Source organism: Lynx rufus, unplaced genomic scaffold (genome assembly GCF_022079265.1).
Source record: "Lynx rufus isolate CCGP_SWC_20201006 ecotype Redwood Valley unplaced genomic scaffold, mLynRuf1.p SCAF_10, whole genome shotgun sequence".
In the NCBI taxonomy this organism is placed as follows: Eukaryota; Metazoa; Chordata; class Mammalia; order Carnivora; family Felidae; genus Lynx; species Lynx rufus.
Window position 1 is genome coordinate 71,853,858 of NW_025814824.1, and position 23,944 is coordinate 71,877,801.

General features: G+C 40.8%; 1 protein-coding gene across 2 annotated transcripts in view; it reads right to left on the bottom strand.

The window, feature by feature from the left end:
* The window catches only part of ECPAS (Ecm29 proteasome adaptor and scaffold), a 104,368-nt gene that overhangs the window by 14,613 nt on the left and 65,811 nt on the right, over nucleotides 1-23,944 (bottom strand). For both annotated transcript variants that reach the window (XM_047067675.1, XM_047067683.1), the window contains exons 24-37: nucleotides 21,347-21,470; nucleotides 16,261-16,406; nucleotides 15,796-15,850; nucleotides 14,860-14,974; nucleotides 13,847-13,915; nucleotides 10,716-10,833; nucleotides 10,265-10,432; nucleotides 7,435-7,514; nucleotides 6,727-6,832; nucleotides 5,944-5,991; nucleotides 4,762-4,883; nucleotides 2,747-2,897; nucleotides 1,746-1,811; nucleotides 263-352 (exon numbers count right to left, since the gene is read on the bottom strand). In XM_047067675.1, the coding sequence (XP_046923631.1) occupies nucleotides 263-352; nucleotides 1,746-1,811; nucleotides 2,747-2,897; nucleotides 4,762-4,883; nucleotides 5,944-5,991; nucleotides 6,727-6,832; nucleotides 7,435-7,514; nucleotides 10,265-10,432; nucleotides 10,716-10,833; nucleotides 13,847-13,915; nucleotides 14,860-14,974; nucleotides 15,796-15,850; nucleotides 16,261-16,406; nucleotides 21,347-21,470 (1,458 nt within the window). The remainder of the gene's footprint in view (nucleotides 1-262; nucleotides 353-1,745; nucleotides 1,812-2,746; nucleotides 2,898-4,761; nucleotides 4,884-5,943; nucleotides 5,992-6,726; nucleotides 6,833-7,434; nucleotides 7,515-10,264; nucleotides 10,433-10,715; nucleotides 10,834-13,846; nucleotides 13,916-14,859; nucleotides 14,975-15,795; nucleotides 15,851-16,260; nucleotides 16,407-21,346; nucleotides 21,471-23,944) is intronic.

Here is a 23,944-nt window from a genome sequence, read left to right on the forward strand (position 1 = left end):
AGAGAGCATGTACATGGCAACCAGGGAACAGAAATGATTCCACTAAAAAAAGCAAGATACAATTTACTGAATAAGGCACATGTTTTATATTCTGAGTTACAGGTTTTAACTTATTAGTGCAACCATAGAAACAAAATAGTTAATATAAGATATTATTAAGTGTTACAGAGAACTATAAATTTCAGTATGATAGCTGTTACATTTTTGTGGCCCAAACTAATGAAGATGAAAATTCCTCTTGTGAAAAAATACACTTACTTACCTTAGTTCCGAGACCCACACCACTTCTGATCAATTCACATAATCTAGGAACTAGCTCACCCAGCACCGACACATCAAGATACTGCAGGCACTTTGGGAAAAGAATAAACACAAAGTTAACCTCAGAAAATGATGAAGTCAATACCACATCAATTAAATGTCAAATATGTTACCCGCTGGATTTGACATGAAGTTGAAAATTGCTGGTTTGATTTTGCACTGATTTCAACGTAAAAACCACCACTGTACTACAAGCAGAAAAACCATTTACCAGTGGGTCAACAATAAAAACAAAACAAGAGGCACCTAGGTGGCTACGTCGGTTGAGCGTTCAGCTCTTGATCTTGGCTCAGGTCATGATCTTGCTGTTGGTGAGATCGACCCCCACATCAGGCTCTGCACTGACAGGGCAGAGCCTGCTTGAGATTTTCTCTCTCCCTCTCTCTGCCCCTCCCCCGGCTCAGGTGCTCTCTCAAAATAAATAAACTTTAAAAAAAATAATAAATGTTTAAAAAAATAAAAATAAAAGCAAAACAAAAATAACAAAAAAACATTTACTTACTACAGGAGAAAATGAATTATGATTACCCAAAAAGAAAGGATTTCTCTGGGCCTATCTTCCTCTTTCCCAATTCATGTTCAGTGTAAAACACATGAATTGGCTTCAGGGGGCCTGCCCAACCAAACCATCTTATTAAAGTCAACTTCTTAGGTGAATACTATGTTTTAAAAATGCAATGACACACATTCTATTATAAATGAGCATATCTGTAAGGTATTTGCTAACCGTTTCTATTTATTTAAGATTTCTTTTCCCCTCAATAATCCAATTAAGACATAATATCCTTAGACCAAAATTTGGTGATAGTCCCCCCATAAGCACTAAAGAATATCTTCTTCTCTTGTCCAGCCTTGCGCTCTGCTTAGCAAAACAACTTCCAGTAGCTCACAATTTGTCAGTTAAGCACTCCAGTGTATGCATAGCAGAGCTGGCTCTAGACTTTAGTGACCCCTAATCCCAGACTCTAGGATCTTTAGAATTTAGAACCTCAGTGCCAAGCAGCTCTTTTCTGCAAATCCCTTTCCACGACCAAAACATTTCAGCACTGCTTCAGTTCTCTTTCCCTCTCTTTCATGCCGCCTATCTTTACTGAACCTCCAGCTTACACCTTCCTAGGTCCTCCCAAGGACAATGCTCAGGCAGAGACAGCTATCTGAATCTTTCTAAACAGGCAGGCCAAAAGAAATACACATTTGAGGGATCTTTTAATATAACACAAATCTGAACTAATGGATGTTGGTATTTAGAAAATGATTTATTCCACTTAGCAATCTAGAAGAAGAAAAAACTATACTAAGAAAAAACTAGAGTCACAATAGGTGCTTGACTCACCCCTTAAATCTCTACATCACTTGCTGGACCCTGAAGACTGAAAAATTACACTCTAAGGTAGCCAAACATTGCTATTACATTAGGCACTGACCATGTTGATTGTTTCCATCATGGGAGAGGATTTGGCAGCACTAAGTCGAGCACTATCCATCGCAGCCTGAGAACACAAATTCAAGTCACTCAGCACATACAATTAATTAAGAAGAACCCCTACACACACACACCCATAAAAGGGCTTTGTTTCTAGAGGAAATTTTCAAAAAAATAATATATAGATAAAGGAACAGGCACAACCTTTGATGCTGCATAATCTGACAAAAATCTGCAATCACCTCACTATAAAATATGACACACACATTAAAAAGAACGAAGTAGCTCTATCTACAGATATGATGTATTGTAAATAACAAAAAGAAAGTTGTAGAACAACATTCATCGTCTATTTTCAAATTCGTGTGCTTGTTTGTGTTTGTAGGCTATGACTACAAAGGAATTTCAAAACAGACCCAGGAAACCACTGAGAGTGGGTACCCTCAGGAAGTGATACTATACCAGCAAGGGAGAGGGGGCTCCTAGGGGATTACTGTCTACCCTTCTGCATTATTTTTTCACAGCGAATGTTTCACCTACAATTTTTAAAAAACTTTGATCAGTCTAGGCACCTACAGTATATCCGAAGAGCAGAATAATTTTGGACTATGCCCAAGTCTAGATACAAATCCTCTGTTCTTATAAGGGCAGGAGTGGTCCACAGAAGGACTCTGAAGGTGTGGAACCCACCCCTTAAAAAAAAAAACGAAACATGTACAAAAAACTGTGTTATATAAACATAAATCCATTTTTTAATGGAAGTGCTAGCTTTCATCCAATTCACAAAATAGTACATGAGCACTCCTCATACACCCTCCCACCCCTGCAAAAAAACACACTGCATGTAGTCACAGGAGTTGAGTTATTTCAAGAGTGATGAAGGTATCATTTGAGTCATGGAGTTTGTCTAGGAACACCAGAAAGACTGTTCAGACAGAACTCAGGACCTTAACAAGGCTTTTCCTCCTTGACCATGACCAACATGTCTTGTTGTCAACTCACCTTTTCTTGGTCTGTAGCCCGGAGGCTCAAATAATTGAGAACTTGGGGTTCCAACACACTTAAGGATTCCAACAGAGCTGGGATGAGTTTTGGTGCATGTGGTTTCAACATGGCTCCTGCACTTTTGCTAATCTTCACAAGGGTGTTAATGCTACAGACACACAGAACACAACTCCTAAGTCCTTTTAACAAAAGCAAGAAGCTCTACAAATCTAATCATGGGGACATTCTGTAGTTTATTGCATTCAGGAATACATTCACCTGGTTAGAGTCTGGTCCTAACACTACCTTTTTCCTTTTTATTATAGAAATTTTTGAGCATATGTGAAAGAAGAAAAGAATCGTAAATGAAATCCTACATATTCTCTACCTGGTTCAACAACCAGCAACTTTTGGCCAATTTTGTTTCATTTATACCTCCTCCATGCACACAAGCACATTTCCCCTCCGACATCATATTACTTTCAAGTATCTCCTAACTAAACTTCAGTATGTGTCCCTAAAAGACAAGGATCCTTTACTACAACCAAAATACCATTTTCAAGCTTAGAAAATATTAATAATATTTTTCACATAATCTGATATCCAAATTTCCCTGTTTCACGAGTGTCTTTAAGAGTTGGTTTGTTGCTGGGGTACCTGAGTGGCTCAGTCAGTTAAGTGTCCCAATTCTTGATCTCGGCTCAGGTCATGATCTCATTGTTTGTGAGATCAAGCCCCACATCTGGCTCTGCATTAATAACGCAAAGCCTGCTTAGGATTCTCTCTCCCTCTCTCTGCCTCTCCCTTGCTCTCTCAAAATAATTAAACTTAAAAAAAAAAAAAAAAAGTTGGTTTGTTGGAATTGGATCCAGAGCCCACCCACGCATTGCAATTTACTGCATTTCCCAAATCCTTTTTAACAGTATCGTCCCTACCCTTTTTTTTATAATCTGTTAATTGTATTCCAATGGTGTCATTTAACATGCTCTTCTGTCCCCTGTACAGATCTGCAGGCTACATCAGGTTCAATTTTTTTTTTAATACGAACCTTTCACAGGTGGTGGTGTACATGTCCTATTCCATCACATCAGGATGCATGTAATGTCTGCTTGTCTTTTTTTTTTTAATATAATTTATTGTCAAATTGGTTTATATACAACACCCAGTGCTCATCCCAACAAGTGCCCTCCTCATTGCTTGTCTTTTTTTGTGAAGAGTTATCAGTGGATTCAAGTTTGGTTGACCTAATCATTCAGTTAAAGTTTCCCATCAGCCTTTCACCAGTGGAGTTAGAAGCTACTAATGATCATTACCGCAGATTATCTTACAGAGAATAGCAAAATGGTAATATCTTAATTTTATAATTCCCTTGCCTTTGTCATGCAAAATCTTTAAAAAAAAAAAAAACTCCCCTCAGCTATTTTATTATTAGTAGTATGAAACAGTTACTATAAGTATGGTACTATGCTGGTAGTATTAATTTGATCTAATTTTAAGACTGAACTAAAATGACAGATAAAATTCCCAGATAGGAGTCTAGTTTAAAAACAAAAAAACAATACAAACTAGAATCGTTCACCATTGAATTTTACAAAATAGCTATATATGTCTAAACATGTGAGTGCATTTTTTTAGTAATTCATTGTTGCAGGTGGTACAGTTTATTTTAAAGCTAGTAATCTGCGAAATATTAACTAAATGATATAACCAATAACTCCCAAGGACCTGTGACATAACAGAAATGTGCGCCTGCTGGGGGCAGAGGCTGATGGCAACACAGTAAGATACCTAACTCAAGGTCAAGGCAGAACAGCAGAATGCCGGTCCAAAGCAAGGTCCCCATGAGAATGTCTGTTTCTGCAAAAATGGTCTACCTCACAACTTTTCACAAATGCTCTTCGGTCACCTCAATAGGCTATCCTCAACTCATTTCTCTATACTCTAAGAATCTAACATTCAGAGACACACTATTTCTGCTGAATGGCTAGGAACTAAGTAAATCCAATATATTCATTTAATCAGCGGATTCACACCTGAGGGCTCGAACTTCTGTCACAGGGCTCATCATTCCTTTGTCCAGAAGGCAAGGCAGAAGGACAGCGATGGTTCTCTGGCCAGCTGCTCCTTTGGCAGGGTCACACATTTTCACACAAACCTCACATACACAGAGTGTGGAAATTAGTGACAATGACCTCTTACCCAGTAAAGCATTACTCTAACAAAATATTTCCCATAGCCACAGAAAAGAGTAAGTTAATCAACTTTCCATGATACTTTGGGGAGAAACAGGAAAGAGTCCTCTGTCTGCCAGTAACTAAAAGGAATTGGGTAATGCTTCCACTCTCTAAGCTTTGGCTTTCTCAGGCCAACAGGAAATAGTCGAAAATAAAATGAGAAAATGTGTAAGAAAGCACTTTGCAGAAGGCTTAAGGTATTATCATCATCATCAATAACTTTGGGTGGCAGCATAACACAGTGGTCAGGAACACAAATGAGAAATAAGAAATACCTGTTTTAGGGGCGCCTGGGTGGCTCAGTTGGTTAAGTGTCCGACTCTTGATCTCGGCTCAGGTCATGAGCTCATGGGTTTGTGAGATTGAGCCTCGCACTGGGCTCTCAGCAGACAGCACAGAGCCTGCTTGGGATTCTCTCTCTCTCCCTTTCTCTCTAACCCTCCCCCGCTCAGTCACACATATGCTCTCTAAATTAAATAAATAAATAGAAACATCTGGATTTAAAACCTGGTTTTACTACTTACTACTTACATGTAACCTATGGCAAGGTTTACATAGCTAGAATGTAGAAGTCCCTGAAATACCACAAAATCAAGTTCAAGTAAGAAACTTATTTCAAAAAGCCTGGCAACCTCGTAAATATGCAAGGAAGATTAACACATAACCATAGCAATAGTAAGAGACGAGACAGATGCTGCTTGATCTACAAGGGTCCAGTGAAAGTCACATCTTATCTAAAGGCCCAGAGAAGCTGACCACAGAAAGAGATCAGACATAGACTTTGTCACAACTACTAGTATTCTAGTATAATGGCACCCAGTTTCTCATTCACTCTAAGAACTGTGAACTAGAACATGAAGCCAATTACTTCATGTCACTGCAACTCAATGTCAACTTATATGACAAAAAAGAAGTCACTGTTGTCCTGGTCTCAGAAAACCCTGCCCCACCTCATCCCCGAGATAAGATAGGAGTTTTCACCTTGCTTAGGGTTTTCAGGGCTAGTTCTGCAGCTTTCCGTACAGATTCCTAAAAATGAGGAAAAGTATGGCATGATACAGATTTGTTTCATTCTCATTCACCCCACAATGTGTACTTAACTGCCCCCGACTCTATACAGATTAGTGAAAAATCCTACTTTTGATACCAGGTAAAAATAGTGTTTCACTAGGCTCCCTGTCCATCAAGGAACATAACAGCATATATTCCTTGAATTAGGAAGGACCTATTGTGACCTTACAAAAACCTGGCTATTATAACAGTTTAGAAGCTAAATGTATTATTAACACAAACATATAGATATCTATGTGAGGATTCTGGAAGACTTTTAAAAGTCTGTAATGAATAAAGCAAAAAGAAAGGTAAAACTGAAGTACCTAATTCTAATGGTGAGATATCCTAAGTATTTAAAATTTGAATCACTTAGGAAAAATTCAAAAGAATTAGTCCCATTATTTGGGAGTGACTGATCCAATTTATAAAACTGATCAAGTAGAGGTAGTCTGGATTATTTCCAAACTGTTATTTATCCTAATCAACAGCATCATTAAATCTCTATTGAAAGAAAGTCAGACTGTAGCCACTTTTTTTTTTTTTTTTAAAGTCAATTCAATTTAGATCTAAGGATATCCACCCTCGTAACTTCACAGACACATCAAGACTGAAACTTCAGGAGGAAATTGTAGTCTCTTAAAACGTCTGGAGTGAGTTTAACAATCCATTTACACCTATTCCATGAATAAATGCAGACTATTTCTATAATACCTTGATATCATCTTGTACCCGGAAAAGAGTTTCCCAAATTTCTGGAAGTTTATCAATGATGTCATCTAGGGGTCTTCCTCTCAATAAATCATTCAGAGCTAAACAGCTGAAAAGAAACAATTTGGTTTTAAAATATAAGATCAAGGTAGTTCAATCTTCTACTATGAAACAGTCCTACCAAACAAGAATAGGGATTGTACCTGTATTTCCAGTTCCTACCCCCTCACTGCTGGACAGCAATACCTATTCTCTCCCTAGTTCCGCACACACCACAGGCATGTGACATTTGCACTCATCAAATGTCTGTGTCCCACAACTATAATACAGCCTCTTTGAGAGGATACATCACTTTTTAGTTACCAGTGTATCCCTACGTGGGTAGCAAAGTGAAAGGACACAGCAGGCACTGAATAAATCATATAAATACATAAATAAATGATGCCCTACAAAGCCTTGACAGTGCCGATTTAACAAGTGATCTTCTTTAATGTCATATTTCTGTAAACTAAGACAAGTTAGAAACACCACTAACTAGAGGTTTTTTTTTTGAGTTTTAAATAGTTAAACATAGACTGTCTAACCCAACCAAAAATATGCTTTTTAGTAACATGAATTTATTCCTTTTGCAAAAGTATAAAGCTTGGAAACCTGAAGAAAAAAAAAAAAGTCACTTCTATTTGACTAGTCTTATTTTCCAAAAAATGGTACCTAGATTCTCGAACTCGCCACATATTGCTGGTAAGGTTCTTAACCAGATCTTGAAGAATTTCCTTCAAATATTTATCCACCTAATGAAAGAAAAAGGTAAGATTTAAAATGTGAAATTCATCCACAGATTATTAACCTCTCAACCATACTGACCACATCCCTGAAGGTCACAGACTAAGTGTCTCTAGGCTTCTCAGTCTACAAGTCTCTCCCCACTCTGCTTGTTGCCAGCTACCAGAACAATCATTCAAAAATGCAAACCTGATTCTCTTGCTTTCCTTAGTACATGAATAAAGTCCAGCCACTGGGACATGGATACAAAGCCCTCTGTGACCGATCTAGCTCCAAAGGTATCGTGTGCCATCTCGCCCTTATTCCTTAGTACATACTACCTCTCGCTACAATCCCCTTCCATGTCTTGCTTGCCTGGCTAATTCCTACTTGTCATTCAAGATTCAAATCAGGCATCACCTTTGCAGAGAAGACCGGCTACTCTCCTCTGACTTCCCACAGCACCTTGTTAGGCACGGCGTATCAGACTGTAAACAACTACACTGCTTCATCACACTGAGACCTCAAAGACAGGGACAGGGTCTCACTTGTCTTCGCTTCCCTGGTAACTTGCACAGTGTCTGGCACATAAAGACAGATTATGACTGCTCAGAATGAAAGATGAGTTCAATCTTTTATGCCTGTTTTGTTTGATATATTTGGTAATAACCAACCGATGATAGACTCAGTTTTTATACTGATCCAAAGAATCTCAAAACTATGGCTTTTCCACTTTTACTCTTGTAGGTAGAAGAGGTTTTGTTACCCTCCTTTACCCATAAAAAATCCAAGACAGATGTGAATAACTCACCTATGATTTAACAAACTGACATCTTCCAATGTCCACCTCTAAACATTCTATACAACCTTTTGCTTATAAGGAGATGATACATCTCAAGAGCCTCAGCCTGTGCCTTGGACTCAGATCTGTAAAGCCAACTGGCCTATTAGATCCTGACTGACCCAGGGATGCCAAATACTCTCCTAGAGCCTTCAAAGCTGAATTCTCAAGTGCCTATCACCATGAACAGGAGCACACTCAACCTGATACCAAACTGAGGAAGAGGAAAAGGCCACAACATGTGCAGGGACTAACTCCTTTAGTTAACTTTAAATAAAGGACTTAACCCAAAATGGCACAATCCAATTTTTTTTTAATTGGTTGCTTATTAAATGAAGGAAGGCAAAGAAAAGAGAAAGATGATACCCTGTTAATCAGGAAAGAATTAGGGAAAGAAGAGAATGGATTCAAGGGATACTTTGGATGCAGAATCAGCAGAATTTGCTACTGGATTCAACTGTGTGTAGGGGCAAGACAGACAAAAAACCAAGATGATACCAAGTTTCTTGGCATGGGTAAATGGATAAATGCTGACAAGAGAGGGGAAAGTTTGTTTTTTTAAGTCTTGTTCTGGACTTCTTAAGTCTAAGGTATCTTGAAACAATATCCAAGTGATGACGTCAAGAAGGCATTTGGATGTGCAAGTCAGAAACGCAAGTCCTGTCTGGGCCAAAATTATAAGATTGGGAACCATCACAACAAAGATGACATTTGTATCCACTGGAACTGATGAGCTCATTTAGGAAGATAAAGTTGAGAGTAAAAGGTACTCAGAGGCAAGCCCTGATAAATCCTAATATCTAAAAGTGAAATTGTGGGGCGCCTGGGTGGTTTGGTCAGTAAGCATCCGACTTCGGCTCAGGTCATGATCTCGCGGTCCGTGAGTTCGAGCCCCGCGTCGGGCTCTGTGCTGACAGCTCAGAGCCTGGAGCCTGTTTCAGATTCTGTGTCTCCCTCTTTCTCTGACCCTCCCCCATTCATGCTCTGTCTCTGTCTCAAAAATAAATAAACGTTAAAAAAAAAAAAAAATTAAAAGTGAAACTGAGTATGAGAAGCAGCCAGATAACAGAAATACAAGAGAGAAAACCATACTTGGCATTTGCCTGTTTCCTTGTCTATCTTCTCAATGAAGTGAACTCCTTGAAGGCAGGAATTATTATGACCTGTTCTCTACTGCATCACCAGTACCTACACACTGTTCTATTTGTGTGAATACACTGCCATTTCCTTAGCCAGCCACCCCATGGACATTTAGATTGTTTCCATTTTTAAGACTGTAATAAATGTTGCCACGAGCATCTTTGATACATTGAAAGATGAAAGAAAGCTCATTTGTTTAAACAAGCACACAAACATAGGGACACTTGTACCCCAATGTTTATAGCAACACTCTCAACAATAGCCAAACTATGGAAAGAGCCCAAATATCCATCAACTGATGAATGGATAAAGAAATTGTGGTTTATATACACAATGGAGTACTACGTGGCAATGAGAAAGAATGAAATATGGCCCTTTGTAGCAACAGGGATGGAACTGGAGAGTGTGATGCTAAGTGAAATAAGCCATACAGAGGAAGACAGATACCATATGGTTTCACTCTTGTGTGGATCCTGAGAAACTTAACAGGAACCCATGGGGGAGGGGAAGGAAAAAAAACAAAAGGAGGTTAGAGTGGGAGAGAGTCAAAGCATAAGAGACTCTTAAAAACTGAGAACAAACTGAGGGTTGATGGGGGGTGGGAGGGAGGGGAGGGTGGGTGATGGGTATTGAGGAGGGCACCTTTTGGGATGAGCACTGGGTGTTGTATGGAAACCAATTTGACAATAAACTTCATATATTGAAAGAAAATAAAAATAAAAAAAAATAAACAAGCATACAAAGTAGAAAGAAAGATGAGCACTGGGCAATCTTAGACAAGGGTTCACAGATACTTGCCGTTGATTTGTCAGTGACCAATGCATTCCAAATACTTGTCATGGCCTGTCGAATGCCCAGGTTGGGATCAAACTGATAACGATAAAGACGAGGAACTAGCTGAGGCAGAAAAGGAGCCAGCTGCTCTCCAGCTCTGGTGGCAATCACATTAAAACCAAAAGCAGCACCCTAGAAAAATAAAAAGATGAAGTGACTCAGATACATCTACTGTGGTAAAATATTAATACATTAAATATATAAAGATCACAAAATTACCCCTCCCAAACTTGTCCCTGAATACAGCCTGATTTATTGGTGTCCCAGCTTTACCAATGAGCCTGGGTGGTGGCCTGGCTCTCTCTCATCCCAGATTCTTACAAAATACACTGCATATCAACTGCCACTTCCTGCCAACGTAGCAGGTTTGGTTTTGGAAGTAAACAGTAAAAATCATCCAGTGATAGGAACTTACCTTCCTAGAGTTCCACATTGCGTGATGGTTGGCTAAATTCATAAATTTATACACCAGATCTGGCTGACTAAGATCACTTGCCAGAGAACAAAGCTCCTTGTAAGTAGAAAGGCCCTGGCTTGGAAACAAACAAACACAAAGCATACGATAATGTATTTCTCTGCCTTCAGCCCAGTAAAAGTTACTTCACCAATATTAGTAGGACATTTTAAAATTGTTTTCAATCTCATCACCACTGAGGCAGAGAACCAGGGTGAGAGGAATATACAAGTCACCTGGTTCAATTATCGACAATGCCAGATAAATGACCTGAAGACCCCTGTGACTCCCATGGGGGCGGAGACCTCACCACCTCAGGAGGCGGGTAACTCTTCGTTACATTGTGCACCAATCTCTCAGAATCATAAAAGTCACTTAAAGACAACTTCTATCATCCCTAAGCCTTTTCTAAGCTACAGCAGCCCATCTTTTTTTAAAGTTTTTTTTTAATTCCCGTTAGTTAACACACAGTGAGTGTTATGTGCAATAATATAGTGAGTCAACAGTTCCATACAACACCCTGTGCTCATCACAGCCAGTGCGCCCCTTGAGCCCATCACCTATTTCACCCATCACCCCACCCAACTCCCCTCTGGTAAACATCAGTCTGCTCTCTAGAGTTAAGAGTCTGTTTTTTGGTTTTCCTCTCTTTTTCCCCCTATGATCTTTGCTTTGTTTCTTAAATTCCACATATAAATGAAATCACATGGTATCTTTCTCTAACTTATTTCATTTAGCATTATACTCTTTAGCTCCATCCATTTCACTATAAATGGCAAGATTTCATTCTTTTTTACAGCTGAATAATATTCCATTGTATATATATGCCACATCTTCTTTATCCATTCATCTACCTAAGCGGACACTTGGGCTGCTTCCCTATCTTGGCTATTGTATATAGTGCTGCTATAAACATAGGAGTGCATGCATCCCTTTGCATTAGTATTTTTGTATTCTTTGGTAAATACCTAGGAATGTAATTGCTGGACCATAATTCTATTTTTAACTTTTTGAGGAACCTCCATACTGTTCTCCAGTGGCTGCACTATTTTGCATTCCCACCAATGGTGCACAAGGGTTTCTTATTCTCCACATCCTTGCCAGCACTGCTGTTTCTTGTGTTGTTGATTTTAGCCATTTTGACAGGTATGAGATGGTATCTCATTTTAGTTCTGATTTGCATTTCCCTGATGATTAGTGGCGTTGAGCATCTCTTCACGTGTCTGTTGACCATCTGTGTATGTCTTCTTCAGAGAAATGTCTATTCACATCTTTTAATTGGATTATTTGGTTTTTGGGTGTTATCAGTTCTTTATACGTGTTGGATACTAACCCTTTATTAAATATGTCATTTACCAAGTATCTTCTCCCATTCTACGGGTTCCTTTTAGTTTTGTTGATTGCTTCCTCTGCTGTGTAGAAATTGTTTATTTCAATATAGTCCCAATAGTTTATTTTTGCTTTTGATTCTCTTGCCTCAGCAGACATATCTAGAAAGAAATTGCTACAGCTGATGTCAAAAAGGTCACTGCCTGTGTTTTCTTCCAGGATTTTTATTGTTTCAGGTCTCACATTTATGACTTTAACCCATTTTGACTTTATTTTTCTGTCCGGTGTAAGAAAGTGGTCCAGTTTTCTTAACACCATTTGTTGAAGAGATTGTCTTTTTCCACTGGATATGTTTTCCTGCTTTGTCAAAGATTAACTGACTACATAATTATGGGTTTCTGGACTTTCTATTCTGTTTCATTGATCTATGTGTCTATTTTCGTGCCAGTACCGTACTGGTTTGATGACTACAACTTTATACTATAACTTGAAGTCTAGAATTGTGATGCCTCCAGCTTTGCTTTTCTTTTTCAAGACTGCTTTGGCTATGCAGGGTCTTCTGAGATTCCATACAAATTGTAGTACTGCAGCACCCCAATCTTGATAACTTCTTTTGAGTCTTGTTAACTTTCCTCTGAACAAGTAATATTTACTCAAAGACCCGATTATTTGTGTTACTCTGTGAAAAGAGCACTTTTTCAGAAAAAAGTCTACAGGGAGGGTAAGTGGAACAAAAATAACTTTCAAGGGGTGTCTGGGTGCCTTGGTTAGCTTCCGACTCTTGATCTCGGCTCAGGTCATGATCTCACTGGTTGTGAGACTGAGTCCCAAGTCAGGCTCTGTGCTGACAGTGCAGAGCCTGCTTGGGATTCTCTCTCTCCCTCTCTGCCCCTCCCCTGATAATGCTCACTCACTCTCTCAAGATAAGTAAACTTAAAAAAAAACAAATTACTTTCAATGTGGAAACAGTGAGCTATGGGAGAAAGTCAAGGACAGAACAAACAACTGGTTTCTGGTGTTGTAGACAACACTAAAACAGGGCTCTGTGTGATGTCACAGCAAGGCCCAGCCAGCTGAGCAGTCTGACCTGAGGGTTTTCTGAGGAAAAGCAGCAGGGTAACCACAATGAAATAATGATAAGACAAAAAGAGGGTAAAGCTCTAGGAACTAATCTGAAATGCTAACTTGGTAGACCCCACAATACCAAGTAGAGTTGCTCCCCCCAAAAAACGAAATGCAGTGGATGCCAAGCTGTGCTGCCAGACCCCTCCTCAGAACTCAGCCGCCCGGGAGCTAACAGAACTGCCCTCAGCACAAGGTCAGGTCCTTCTCCAGAGAGGCCCACCACTGATGCCTAGTCACCGAGGGGATTTAAAGTCTAATGAGAGGATGTAAAGGCCTGGCCCCTCAAAGCAGGACAGCTCTGAAGGGCCAGCCCAGCCCATCTCCAGAGCTCAGGATCTGCTTAAGTATTAGCAGCAGGTCAGCTCCTCCTTGGGCCACCAACCCTCTCTCCTGCCTCGTTGCTCCCCCAGGTGATAAGGCTGGGGCACTCTTCATTTCAGGTTCCAGCAGACAAACCTCCACCTCACAGTCTGTTTCCCAAGAACCTCAAGCTGAGACACTACACTTTCTCCACAGATGTTTTCTTCTTCCATTAACATACAACATTTCCTAGGAAGATGGGAATCAGCGTTGTGAGCGCTCTATTGACAAGACTAAAGGTGTTTATGATGAACAATCAATGCATTTGGCACACTTACCCATCGGGTGTTTTGCCAAGGCTTCCCCCTTGAAATACCACTGTCTCTCCAGAAACTTCATGTTTCGCTCTAAAGCAGAACAATAAGACTTGAAATTAGCCTCAATTTTTTCTTAAAAATTTTTTTTTTTTCAACGTTTTTTATTTATTTTTGGGACAGAGAGAGACAGAGCATGAACGGGGGAGGGGCAGAGAGAGAGGGAGACACAGAATCGGAAGCAGGCTCCAGGCTCCGAGCCATCAGCCCAGAGCCTGACGCAGGGCTCGAACTCACGGACCGCGAGATCGTGACCTGGCTGAAGTCGGACGCTTAACCGACTGCGCCACCCAGGCGCCCCAAGCCTCAATTTTTTCATACCAATGAAATTTTTTCATTCAACTAACTGATTCATTTCCTTTATAAACTGATAACATCAAATTCCACAGCATGAATCTACCATGTGCAAGATGTAAAAGTCACCTAAATCCTTTCCAGTAAGCCTAAGAATTTTGTAAAATGAACTCTAGGATGAACAAAGAGACATAAAAGACATCCCACGTCAAGTTAAACTGCATTAAATGTGGTCACCCATTAAAAACTATCCTCCCTGTAAGGAAGGCGACATAAAGCAGTGACCAATTACAAGAATGATCGCCCCTCTCATCCTCTTCACAGATCAAGCTACGAAAGACATGCAAGCTTCCTCTCCACATCTTCATGTTCATTTAGTCAACAGCAATTATGGTATTTTTGTAATCCGATGCTTTGATTGTCCGAGAGCATTCAACTTTCAAAGCCCAACCTACTGGCATGTTTCTGAACAGTAGTTTGGTTTCTTTCACTTTACTGTCTAAACAGGATACACTGAGTAATTAAGCCACTCTCCACTGCAGAACAATCGCTGACGTGCAATCTACAAGAGCTTAATAAACAGGAACACCAAAAGCTGACGTTTCCTTCTTCCACTGCATATTCTCAGTATGTGCAAAATTTGCTGTACATGTTTAAATGTGAAATGTTCAAGTTCACTGTACCTTTTGCCAGTCATGAGTGTCTCTACAAGTGTTGAAACCAATTCCTGTTGATCTTGTTCATTGCCCAGTTCATACACCAACCCAAGACCTTTTGAGGCAACATCCTGGCTAAGTTCTGCACACAAGTCAGACAGAATAGTATTACTTTAAGAGAAATTTGTCTTCTGGCCATCACTAGATTTTTTAAAAAGCTGTAACAGAAATCCAAAATAATATCAAAGTAAAGATATGAAAACATCATCAATCTGCTTATTTTGTTAAAACATACTAAATCATCTCAGGGGACATGGCACCACAAAAGTCCCTGTAAAGGAGAACTACATTCACAAGAGTCAATTCACAAGCCAAGTCCACACTGCTGGGCCTGGGCATGCAGGCACCGTGAGAGAGGATCAGGGCGCTACAAGGCATACTCATGCGAAGTACAACAGCCTCATGGGATTTCAACACATCCACGTCCAATGTTTTTTAAATGAAAAGTCAATACGAGACCCTATTATATTGAAACAATTTCTAAAACAGAGCTACTTATTTCAATGTCTAACACGTTCACCCTCCCCTGGCTTACATCACAAAGTGGAAAGGAATCAGAAGTAAAAGAAAGCGATTGTTTATAAGTACTATCATTGAGGCCTCAGCTCCATTTTTATTTTAATTTTTTTTTATTTTAAATAAACTCTACGCCACACATAGGGTATCAACTAACAACCCCAAGACCCAGAGTTGCATGCTCTACTGACTGAGCCTGCCAGGTGCCCCAAGGCCTCAGCTCCATTTTTAAATGCAAAACTGAAGAACATGATCTAATTAATCAAATCAGTCAATAAGAATCGACTTTCCTTTGTCCCTCTTTTATGCTCGTTAATCTAGATTTTTTCAAAATTTAAAATACAAGTTTACTGAAGTTTGGCAATCAAATATTTACCAATAACCTACCATCATTTTCTGACAAAACGGAAACAAATGCACTCTGAATTTCCTTCAGGTGAGACTGAAAGAAGAAAAAAGGAGTTTAGAACACAAACTCTACCTCTTGGTAGATAAGGGAGGGTAAGAATCTTTTCTCAGCGTACACAACACCTTGTTAGAGTCTTCCAACACCAGGCAGCCACATTACCTATTATGTTATGCTCTGGTCTCTGAAGGCAGCCAAATTACCTGAAGGCTGGACCACTTCTCAGCCTCCCTATCCTTACCATTTGACTTTATACCTTCAAGTTTAGAATCATCTTCTAGCTGATATAGATCAGGCTGTCATCTTTCATGTACAGCTTATTTCAAAATATCTGTTATCAGTTTGTGGCCCTCCCCTTCATACACTTTTCTTCCTACCACCTTTCAATTATAAATATTTCATAAACAATTTCCAAAGGTGCTGAGCACATGTATAGCATGGCTTACCTTCACTTCTTTATGGGTACTTAGCTTCCTCACAAGGGAAAGGAGCCAGATGCAGGCTGCTTGCCTCACGTGTGGGTTGGGGCTGACAATATGTTTATTTAAAATCACATCCAACACCCAGGGGACCACATCATTCACTTTGGCTCCTGAGGGGAAAAAAAGGAATGATAGAAGTAATTAAAATAATTAAATAGAGTTTCCTGAAAAATTAAATTTTAATATTTATTCAACACAAGAAGCTTATAACATATAAATATCTGAATGACTAAGGTGTTTAAGTTGTTGAAAGAATTTTGGTAATCATCTACTTCAGAACCCAACATAAGCTAAATAAACCTTCAAAGGTACTCTCGTAACTTTAGCTCCCTAGAACGAAAACTTATTCCTACTACGGGGGAGGCTATGTAGGTGTAGGGGGCAGGGGGCATATGGAAAATTTCTGTATCTTCCTCTTAATTTTGCTGTGAACCTAAACCTTCTCTTAAAAAATTAAGCCAATTTAAACAAAAATTATCCCTACTCTCTCTGGTCTTAGCAATTTTTCCTTCTCTACCGCATCTTTTCCATCTCCCATCTAAAAACTGACACACAAACAAAACTCTTCAGACTTGACTTTCCTCCTCTAGCTACTCGTGCCTTTTTTTCTTCTCCTTTATTACTTCAGAGTCCTTGCACATTTCTGGCCAGCAAGTGTGTTGCAGGCCCATTCTGTGCACTGCAGCATGTTCAGCAGCTTGCTGGCCTCCCCCCTCTAGAGACCAGCCGCACCCGCCCTGTCCAGTGTCCAGACATTACCAAATGTCCCCCACGGGGTAAAATCTCCCTCTTACAGTCAAGAATCACTGCTTTTCATTAAAACCTTTCAAGTAGTTGTCTATACTCAATAGTCTGAGTTTTTCTCTCCTCTTTTTTTGAACCCACTCCAAATCAGGCTTTTACCTTCTCCACTCCACAGAAATTACTTATAAAAGTCACCAATTACCATCCTGTTGCTAAGTTCAATGATCACTTGTCAGTGTTCATCTTAATTGATCTCTCAGCAGTGTGAGACCTGGCTGATCCCCATCCCAGTCCTTTCCCTCCCCTCTACATAGATTTTCTTCACTTCCCTTCCAGGGCCCCCTACTTCAGGCCACTTCTTCTCAGTGTCCTTCCCTGAATTCTCCTCATCTACTGAAACTCGGAACTCTGGGGACCCCAGGGCTTGGCTGTTGGATCTCTTCTCCTTTCTACTTACCCCTCAGCGATTACACATAACACATGGCTTTAAAAACTATCTTTACATGATACTCCCAAATATTTTCCAAACTGTGACTCCTCAAAATACCATACTCATATATCCAACTGACTTCCAGATACGTCCATGAAGATACTGGTTACAACTCACCTATGGGGGCGTTGGGGCATTCCAACACTGAGAGGGAGGAGTGAGAAGAAGAGTCAGAAAAGCAGATTTCTCCCTGCACCCACCACGTCTGTATCTCGCACAGCCCCCCATCTTAGTTAAATGGCAATTCCATTCTTTCAGCTATTCACATCAAAACCTCCGAGGTCATCTCTGACTCCTCTCACTCTTCACATCCATCCCAGTAAAGTCCCCATCCTCTCTCACCTGGAATACTGCCAGAGCCTCCTAACTATTCTCCTTGCTCTGCCCTGGCCCTGCTCCAGACTACTTTCAACAAAATACAAATGACTGAGTGAGTGCGTGAGTGCGTGAGTGACTGACTTATTTATTTACTTTTAATGTTTGTTTATTTTTGAGAGAGAGAGCCTGAGTGTGAGGAGGGGAGGAGAAAGTGAGAGAGAGAGAGAGACGGGAGACAGAATCCAAAGCAGAATCCAGGCTCTGCGCTGCCAGCACAGAGCCTGACGTGGGGCTTGAACTCACAAACCGCAGTTTTATGACCTGAGCTGAACTTGGATGCTTAACCGACTTGAGCCACCCAGGTGCCCCAAAATGACCCTTTTAAAATGTAGTCAGACCATGGCCCTCCTATAACCGCTTCCTATTAAGACCCCCACGGTAGCCTACAAAGCCCCTCTATGTTATCTCTTACTCCCCTTTCCCTCACACACTCTACTCCAGTCCCACTGACCTCAAACATACTCATGCTTCAGGGCCTTGCTTGCAATTGCTACTCCTTCTGCCTCCAATACTCTTCTGTTTCAGGTCTTCACTTTAATGACACCTCCCTGAGAGCAGGTACCCCGTGCACTCTCAATTCCTACCCAAATTTTATCTATCACTTTCTCTGCTATACTTCCCTCCATAGCACTTGTCACCATTTAGCATGTTGTGTGTTTCTCTTATTTGCTTTTTGCCAACTCCCCACTTGATATAAAGCTCTGTAAGAGCAGGATTTTCAGCTACCCAGGAAACTGGATAGAAACAGTGTTACTTTTAATTGAGACAGGGACTAAAGAGAGAATAGTTTTGGGAAATAAAGAGGGCAAACGGTTTGGGAAGCCAACAGGAGGAAGAGGTGATTTCACAGTCAGGCATCTAGCTACAGTGGAGCCTAGGGGACCTGTGTATGGACACACCTAATGGAAATATAGTTCTGGAGTACAACACAATGGTTCTAGGATGAGATATCCATTTGGGGGCCATCAACATATACTGGAGTGAGTGAACTGGGACATCCCAGCACAGTGAGGAGTATGCAGGAACAAGACCAGTGAAGGACAACGAGAAGAGGTCAGAGGTAAGGAAGAAACACAGGCAAACACAGTCTTGTAAAACCTAGGTGAAAAATGTTCCAAGAAAGTGCTGGGGATATGGTAAAGGCCTGGGTGAAAATGCAACCCAACCGGACCAAAAAGAAAGGAGAATACAGGTAAGACAAGATTTCAGAAAGAAGGAAATGGTTAGAAGAAGACCCTAGAATGATAACATTCCTAAGGGGGAAAAAAAAAAAGCCAGAATAGGACTCCCACAAAGCCAACAAAAGGCCTGAAAAAGGTAGAGCTCTATTAGGGGACATCCCCCTCTTCATAGGAATTCGGATACAGAAAGAAGCAGGTGCAGGGGCGCCTGAGTGGCTCGGGCGGTTGAGCGTCCGACTTCGGTTTAGGTCATGATCTCATGGTTCATGGGCTCGAGCCCTGCATTGGGCTCCGTGCTGACAGCTCAGAGCTTGGAGCCTGCTTCCGATTCTGCGTTTCCCCCACTCTCTGCTCCTCCCCTCCTTGCACTCTGTCTCTCTCTCTCTCAAAAATAAATAAACATTAAAAAAAAAAAAAGACAGAGGCAGGTGCTATTAATTCCTCACTGGTCACATAAATCTAGTTCTCAGGGATGCCTGCATGGCGGCTCAGTTGGTTAAGTGTCTGACTCGCAATTTCAGCTCAGCTCATCCATGACCTCACAGTCATGAGATCGAGCCCTGCATCGGGCTCTGCACTGTGCATTGGGATCTGTGCTGCACGTCGAGCCTGCTTGAAATCCACTCTCTCCCCTTCCTTCTGCCCCTCCCCCATGCATTCTCTCATTCAATAAATAAATCTAGGTCTCAGAGGCAAATACAATCTCTCCTTTACCTTCCCAAAACCACAATTCCAGCTATCTGTAGGTCTGCCACCTAAGCAGCTGCAATCACCAAGTAAACAAGCTCTGATTAGATTCCCACACTGCGCCAGGTACTGTGTTACATGCTTGAGATGCTAAGATGGCTAAGACCTAGGCCCTAAGTGGCTTCTCCAGTACTGCATCTTCTATTCAAAGCAAGATCAGTACACTACAACAAAGTACATCAAAAAAGCTGAGTAGCACTCAGAGGAGAATGACAAACATGCATGATCAAAATTCAGGTCGAAAAGTCATCATTACCCACTTCACAGGATTTTATGCTCTCCTTTCCCTAAACACACAAAGATGGAGCAAACCTTAACACTTGATGGACAATTTAACTGAGACTCTTTTGGATGAGCAAAGAGCCAAGCCAACCAAAGAACAAATTCTTCCAAGAAGAGCATGAGACATAGGAAGTTTGTAAGTCTGAAGACGGGCATAGGTACCTCTCTATTAATCTTCATTTGCTTAAGTCACTACAGAGAAATCCATGGACTCAGAAACATGGCTTTTACAGCAGATCTGCTCTTCCGCGTCATGAGCCCTCACTACTATCAAGCCTCCAACATCACCCCTCATGTGCAAACTCCGAGTTTCTACTTCCAGTCTGGTTGCCTGTTAACAATGGTCACTTCCCTTCCTTTAGTATCTTCTCCCCTTTATAGACAATCCTCCTTACCTGGCCTCATACCCACTGAGAGAAGCCTCAGAGAATTAGCCCTATCAGCTTCTGTCAAGTTATAGCTCTCCTAATTAGATAGCAAGTGAAAGTATATCTTTCCATTCCCTTTACATTTCTTTATGGTGGTTAACAAACAGGTGAACACGGAAGTATGCAAAAATGCAAAATGCAAAACTAGTGTATTCATGATAAAATACAATTCGTAATGCAACAATTACCATGAAAACACTACCATTTCCTTAACTGAGAAGATAACATATAAAACATCAGGTGACTTTTCTTTTGTTTTTATGACTAAAAATATATTTCAGTATCTGAAACAGAATTCATTTTCAATTCCAAACTAAAATCGAACCACAAGACGTATGAAACCATAGTATCTATGACACGTAGTCGGAAACCACACCCTCCCTCTCCTGCATAGTCACTGAAAGCCAGTGACCCTCCGGGCAGAGGTACATGGAACACCAACAAAAGACCCTGAGGTTTCATTATGTGATACAGGATTAAGGGACACACAGCTTGGCAATGTAACTGTGTTGCGACTTCTGAAACTGGCTAAATACCCCAACCCTCCAGAAAGGAGCCTAAGCTTGAAGGTACAACATAGCGAATTCCTTTGCTTGCCAAAGGACTAAACAAAGAAGTTCTTGTTCATTTTGTGTTCACTCTCCTTTAACCAACTATTTTTCTTGACTGAACCAAAATGATATAAATATTTTTATAAAAAGTTAAAATGGAAAGCATACATTTTTTCTTTTGCTTCAAATGTGCAAACAAGAACAGAAAGGGTTCCTGGATTCTGAAGGGATGAGCTGCAGGTACCGTACCAGCAGGGGGAGTATACTCCTCTTCAGTCACCAGCCAGGCATCGCGGGCAGCCACAGAGCTCGTTCCTACGGCAGCACTGGTGATGGCCTCCCCGATCGTGAACTGCAGCTCTATCTGCTTGGCCTGCATGGAAGGAAACAAAAGCCGCAAATCGGCGAGAACATTTCCCAAAGACGTCTATCTCCACACAAAGGCTGTTTGGTATCAACCCTGTCAACGTGCTTTGTTTTTACGCTTTTTACTGGATTGCTCTCACCTAACCTGGTGGCTCACAGGGGAGGGGTGGGGAGGGGAGGGAACGGAGAATGTAGAAAATGACCTCAACACCACACTGCACTCTTCACCCTCAGCAGAGAACCACTAAGCAGGGATTTTTAACTGCTGGAAGAGTGATACCAGTAACTTTGGGGAAAAGGGCACAGACTGTGAAGCCACACAGATCTCGGGGCAAATTCTAATCTGTCTCTCACTAGCCACACAGGCATATTTAAACTCTGAGTCTCAACTTTGTGTGTAATGCGGGCATAAGACCATCACCTGCCTCATCAGGCTGCGAGGAGGGAATGACGGTAATATGTTTAAGGTTTCCAGAGGATCCTCATGTGCGGTAACTGCACTACAAACAGCAGCCATTACAATGTATTAATTCATTAGCACCTCCCTCTTTGCACTCCTGAATTACATGGTGTCTGCAAGTTACTCTCCAGTGGTTCAGAAAAAAAAAAGAATGATAAAGCAAATGCGATAAAATGTGAAATTTTGGTGTATCTAGATGAAGGGTATATGAGAGTTCTTTATATCATTCTTACACTGCACTGTAAGTTTGAAATTGTTTCAAAAATCAAACATTAAAAAATTCTATACAGTACATACTCAAATTTTTTTAATTTGGTTTAGAAATTTTGACACATTTCACAAGCATGAATCACTGCACTGACAACATGGAATTGGGCCTGTCTTAGCTCCCTTCAGCATTTTTCTGCTTACTGTAAACTGGAAAAGAGCTAAGAATGTGGGGACTAAGAAGACAATGAAGAACAGAGGGTCCCCGTGAGGAGCATGGAAATAGCGACCTTTGGGAGAACTCGGCACACAGACCAGTGTAGCCATTCCTAAGCTCAATCAACTAAATGCTCTGGTCTCGGTGGGGTGTCAAGTGCTGAGAGCTCTGAGGAAAAAGAATTTCAGGACTTCAGTTCTACAGCTTTCCTGGTCAAAAGCTGCTTTGGCAATTCTAAGCAGAGAAAAGGTATCTCAACACAGAGGATCCCATAGTAAGGATTCATTTTATGTACCCTTTATCACATGTTTTTCCCATTGTTACTAACAACATAACTGGCATTACAAACAAAAACAAAATTCCTTAACTCCATTTATGAATGATAGGATACCCAGACTTTACTTTAAATATTCCAGAAATAGGGGTGCCTGGCTGGCTCAGTCAGTTAAGTGTCCGACTTCGGCTCAGGTCATGATCTCACAGTTTATGAGTTTGAGCCCCACTATGGACTCTGTGGTGACAGCACAGAGCCTGGAGCCTGCTTCAGATTCTGTCTCTGTCTCTCACAGAAGTAAAGATAATACTAATATAATGAATCCCCATGTACCTGTTTTTATCTCATCTCATGATCCTTTATTTCTGGGATATTTAAATGTATTTTTTAATGTTTATTTATATTTGAGAGAGACAGAGCGTGAGTTGGGGAGAGGCAGAAAGAGGGAGAGAGAATCCCAAGCAGGCTTTGCATCGTCAGTGCAGAGCCTGATGCAGGGCTCAGTTTCACAACCCATGAGATCACTATCTGAGCCAAAATTAAGAGTTGGACGCTTAACCCACTGAGCCATACAGCGACCCCTTTCTCACTATTCTTAAACTTTAATCTCTCCATCATGTTTCTAGCGTTTCGTATTATCTCTGTCCTTCTACACTCTTAAAAAATAACTTCAGTAACAAGTTAATAATCCAAACAAACCTTCATTTATCTAAATAAAACTAGAAGAGAGGCGCCTGGGTGGCTCAGTCAGTTGAGTGTCCGACTCTTGATTTCGGCTTAGGTCATGCATGATCTCACTATCATGAGATCAAACCCTGCATCAGGCTCCATGACAGCGTGGAGTCTGCTTAAGATTCTCTCTCCCTCTCTCTCTGCTCCTCTCCCACACTTATGCTCCCTTTCTCTCAAAAATCAATCAAACTAGAGGAAATCCATCTCTCCCATGAATTTTTTAAAAAGAAAAAAAGGTAAGAAAGCAGACACTGTAAGCTTTTCCCCAAGAGGTTACAATGTCAATGACACCAAGGAGAACCTAATGTGGGTATAATTCACTCAAAAAAATTCACATTAAAAATACTGGATTATTGGGGCACCCGGGTAGCTCAGGCAGCTAAGCCTCCGAATTCAGCTCAGGTCATGATCTCACCATTCCAGAGTTTGAGCCCTGCAGTGGGCTCTGTGCTGATAGCTCAGAGCCTGGAGCCTACTTCAGATTCTGTGTCTCCCTCTCTCTCAGCCCCATTCCCGCTCATGCTCTGTCTCTCTCAAAAATAAATAAACGTTAAAAAAATTCAAAAAAAATACCGGATTATGATTCCAGAG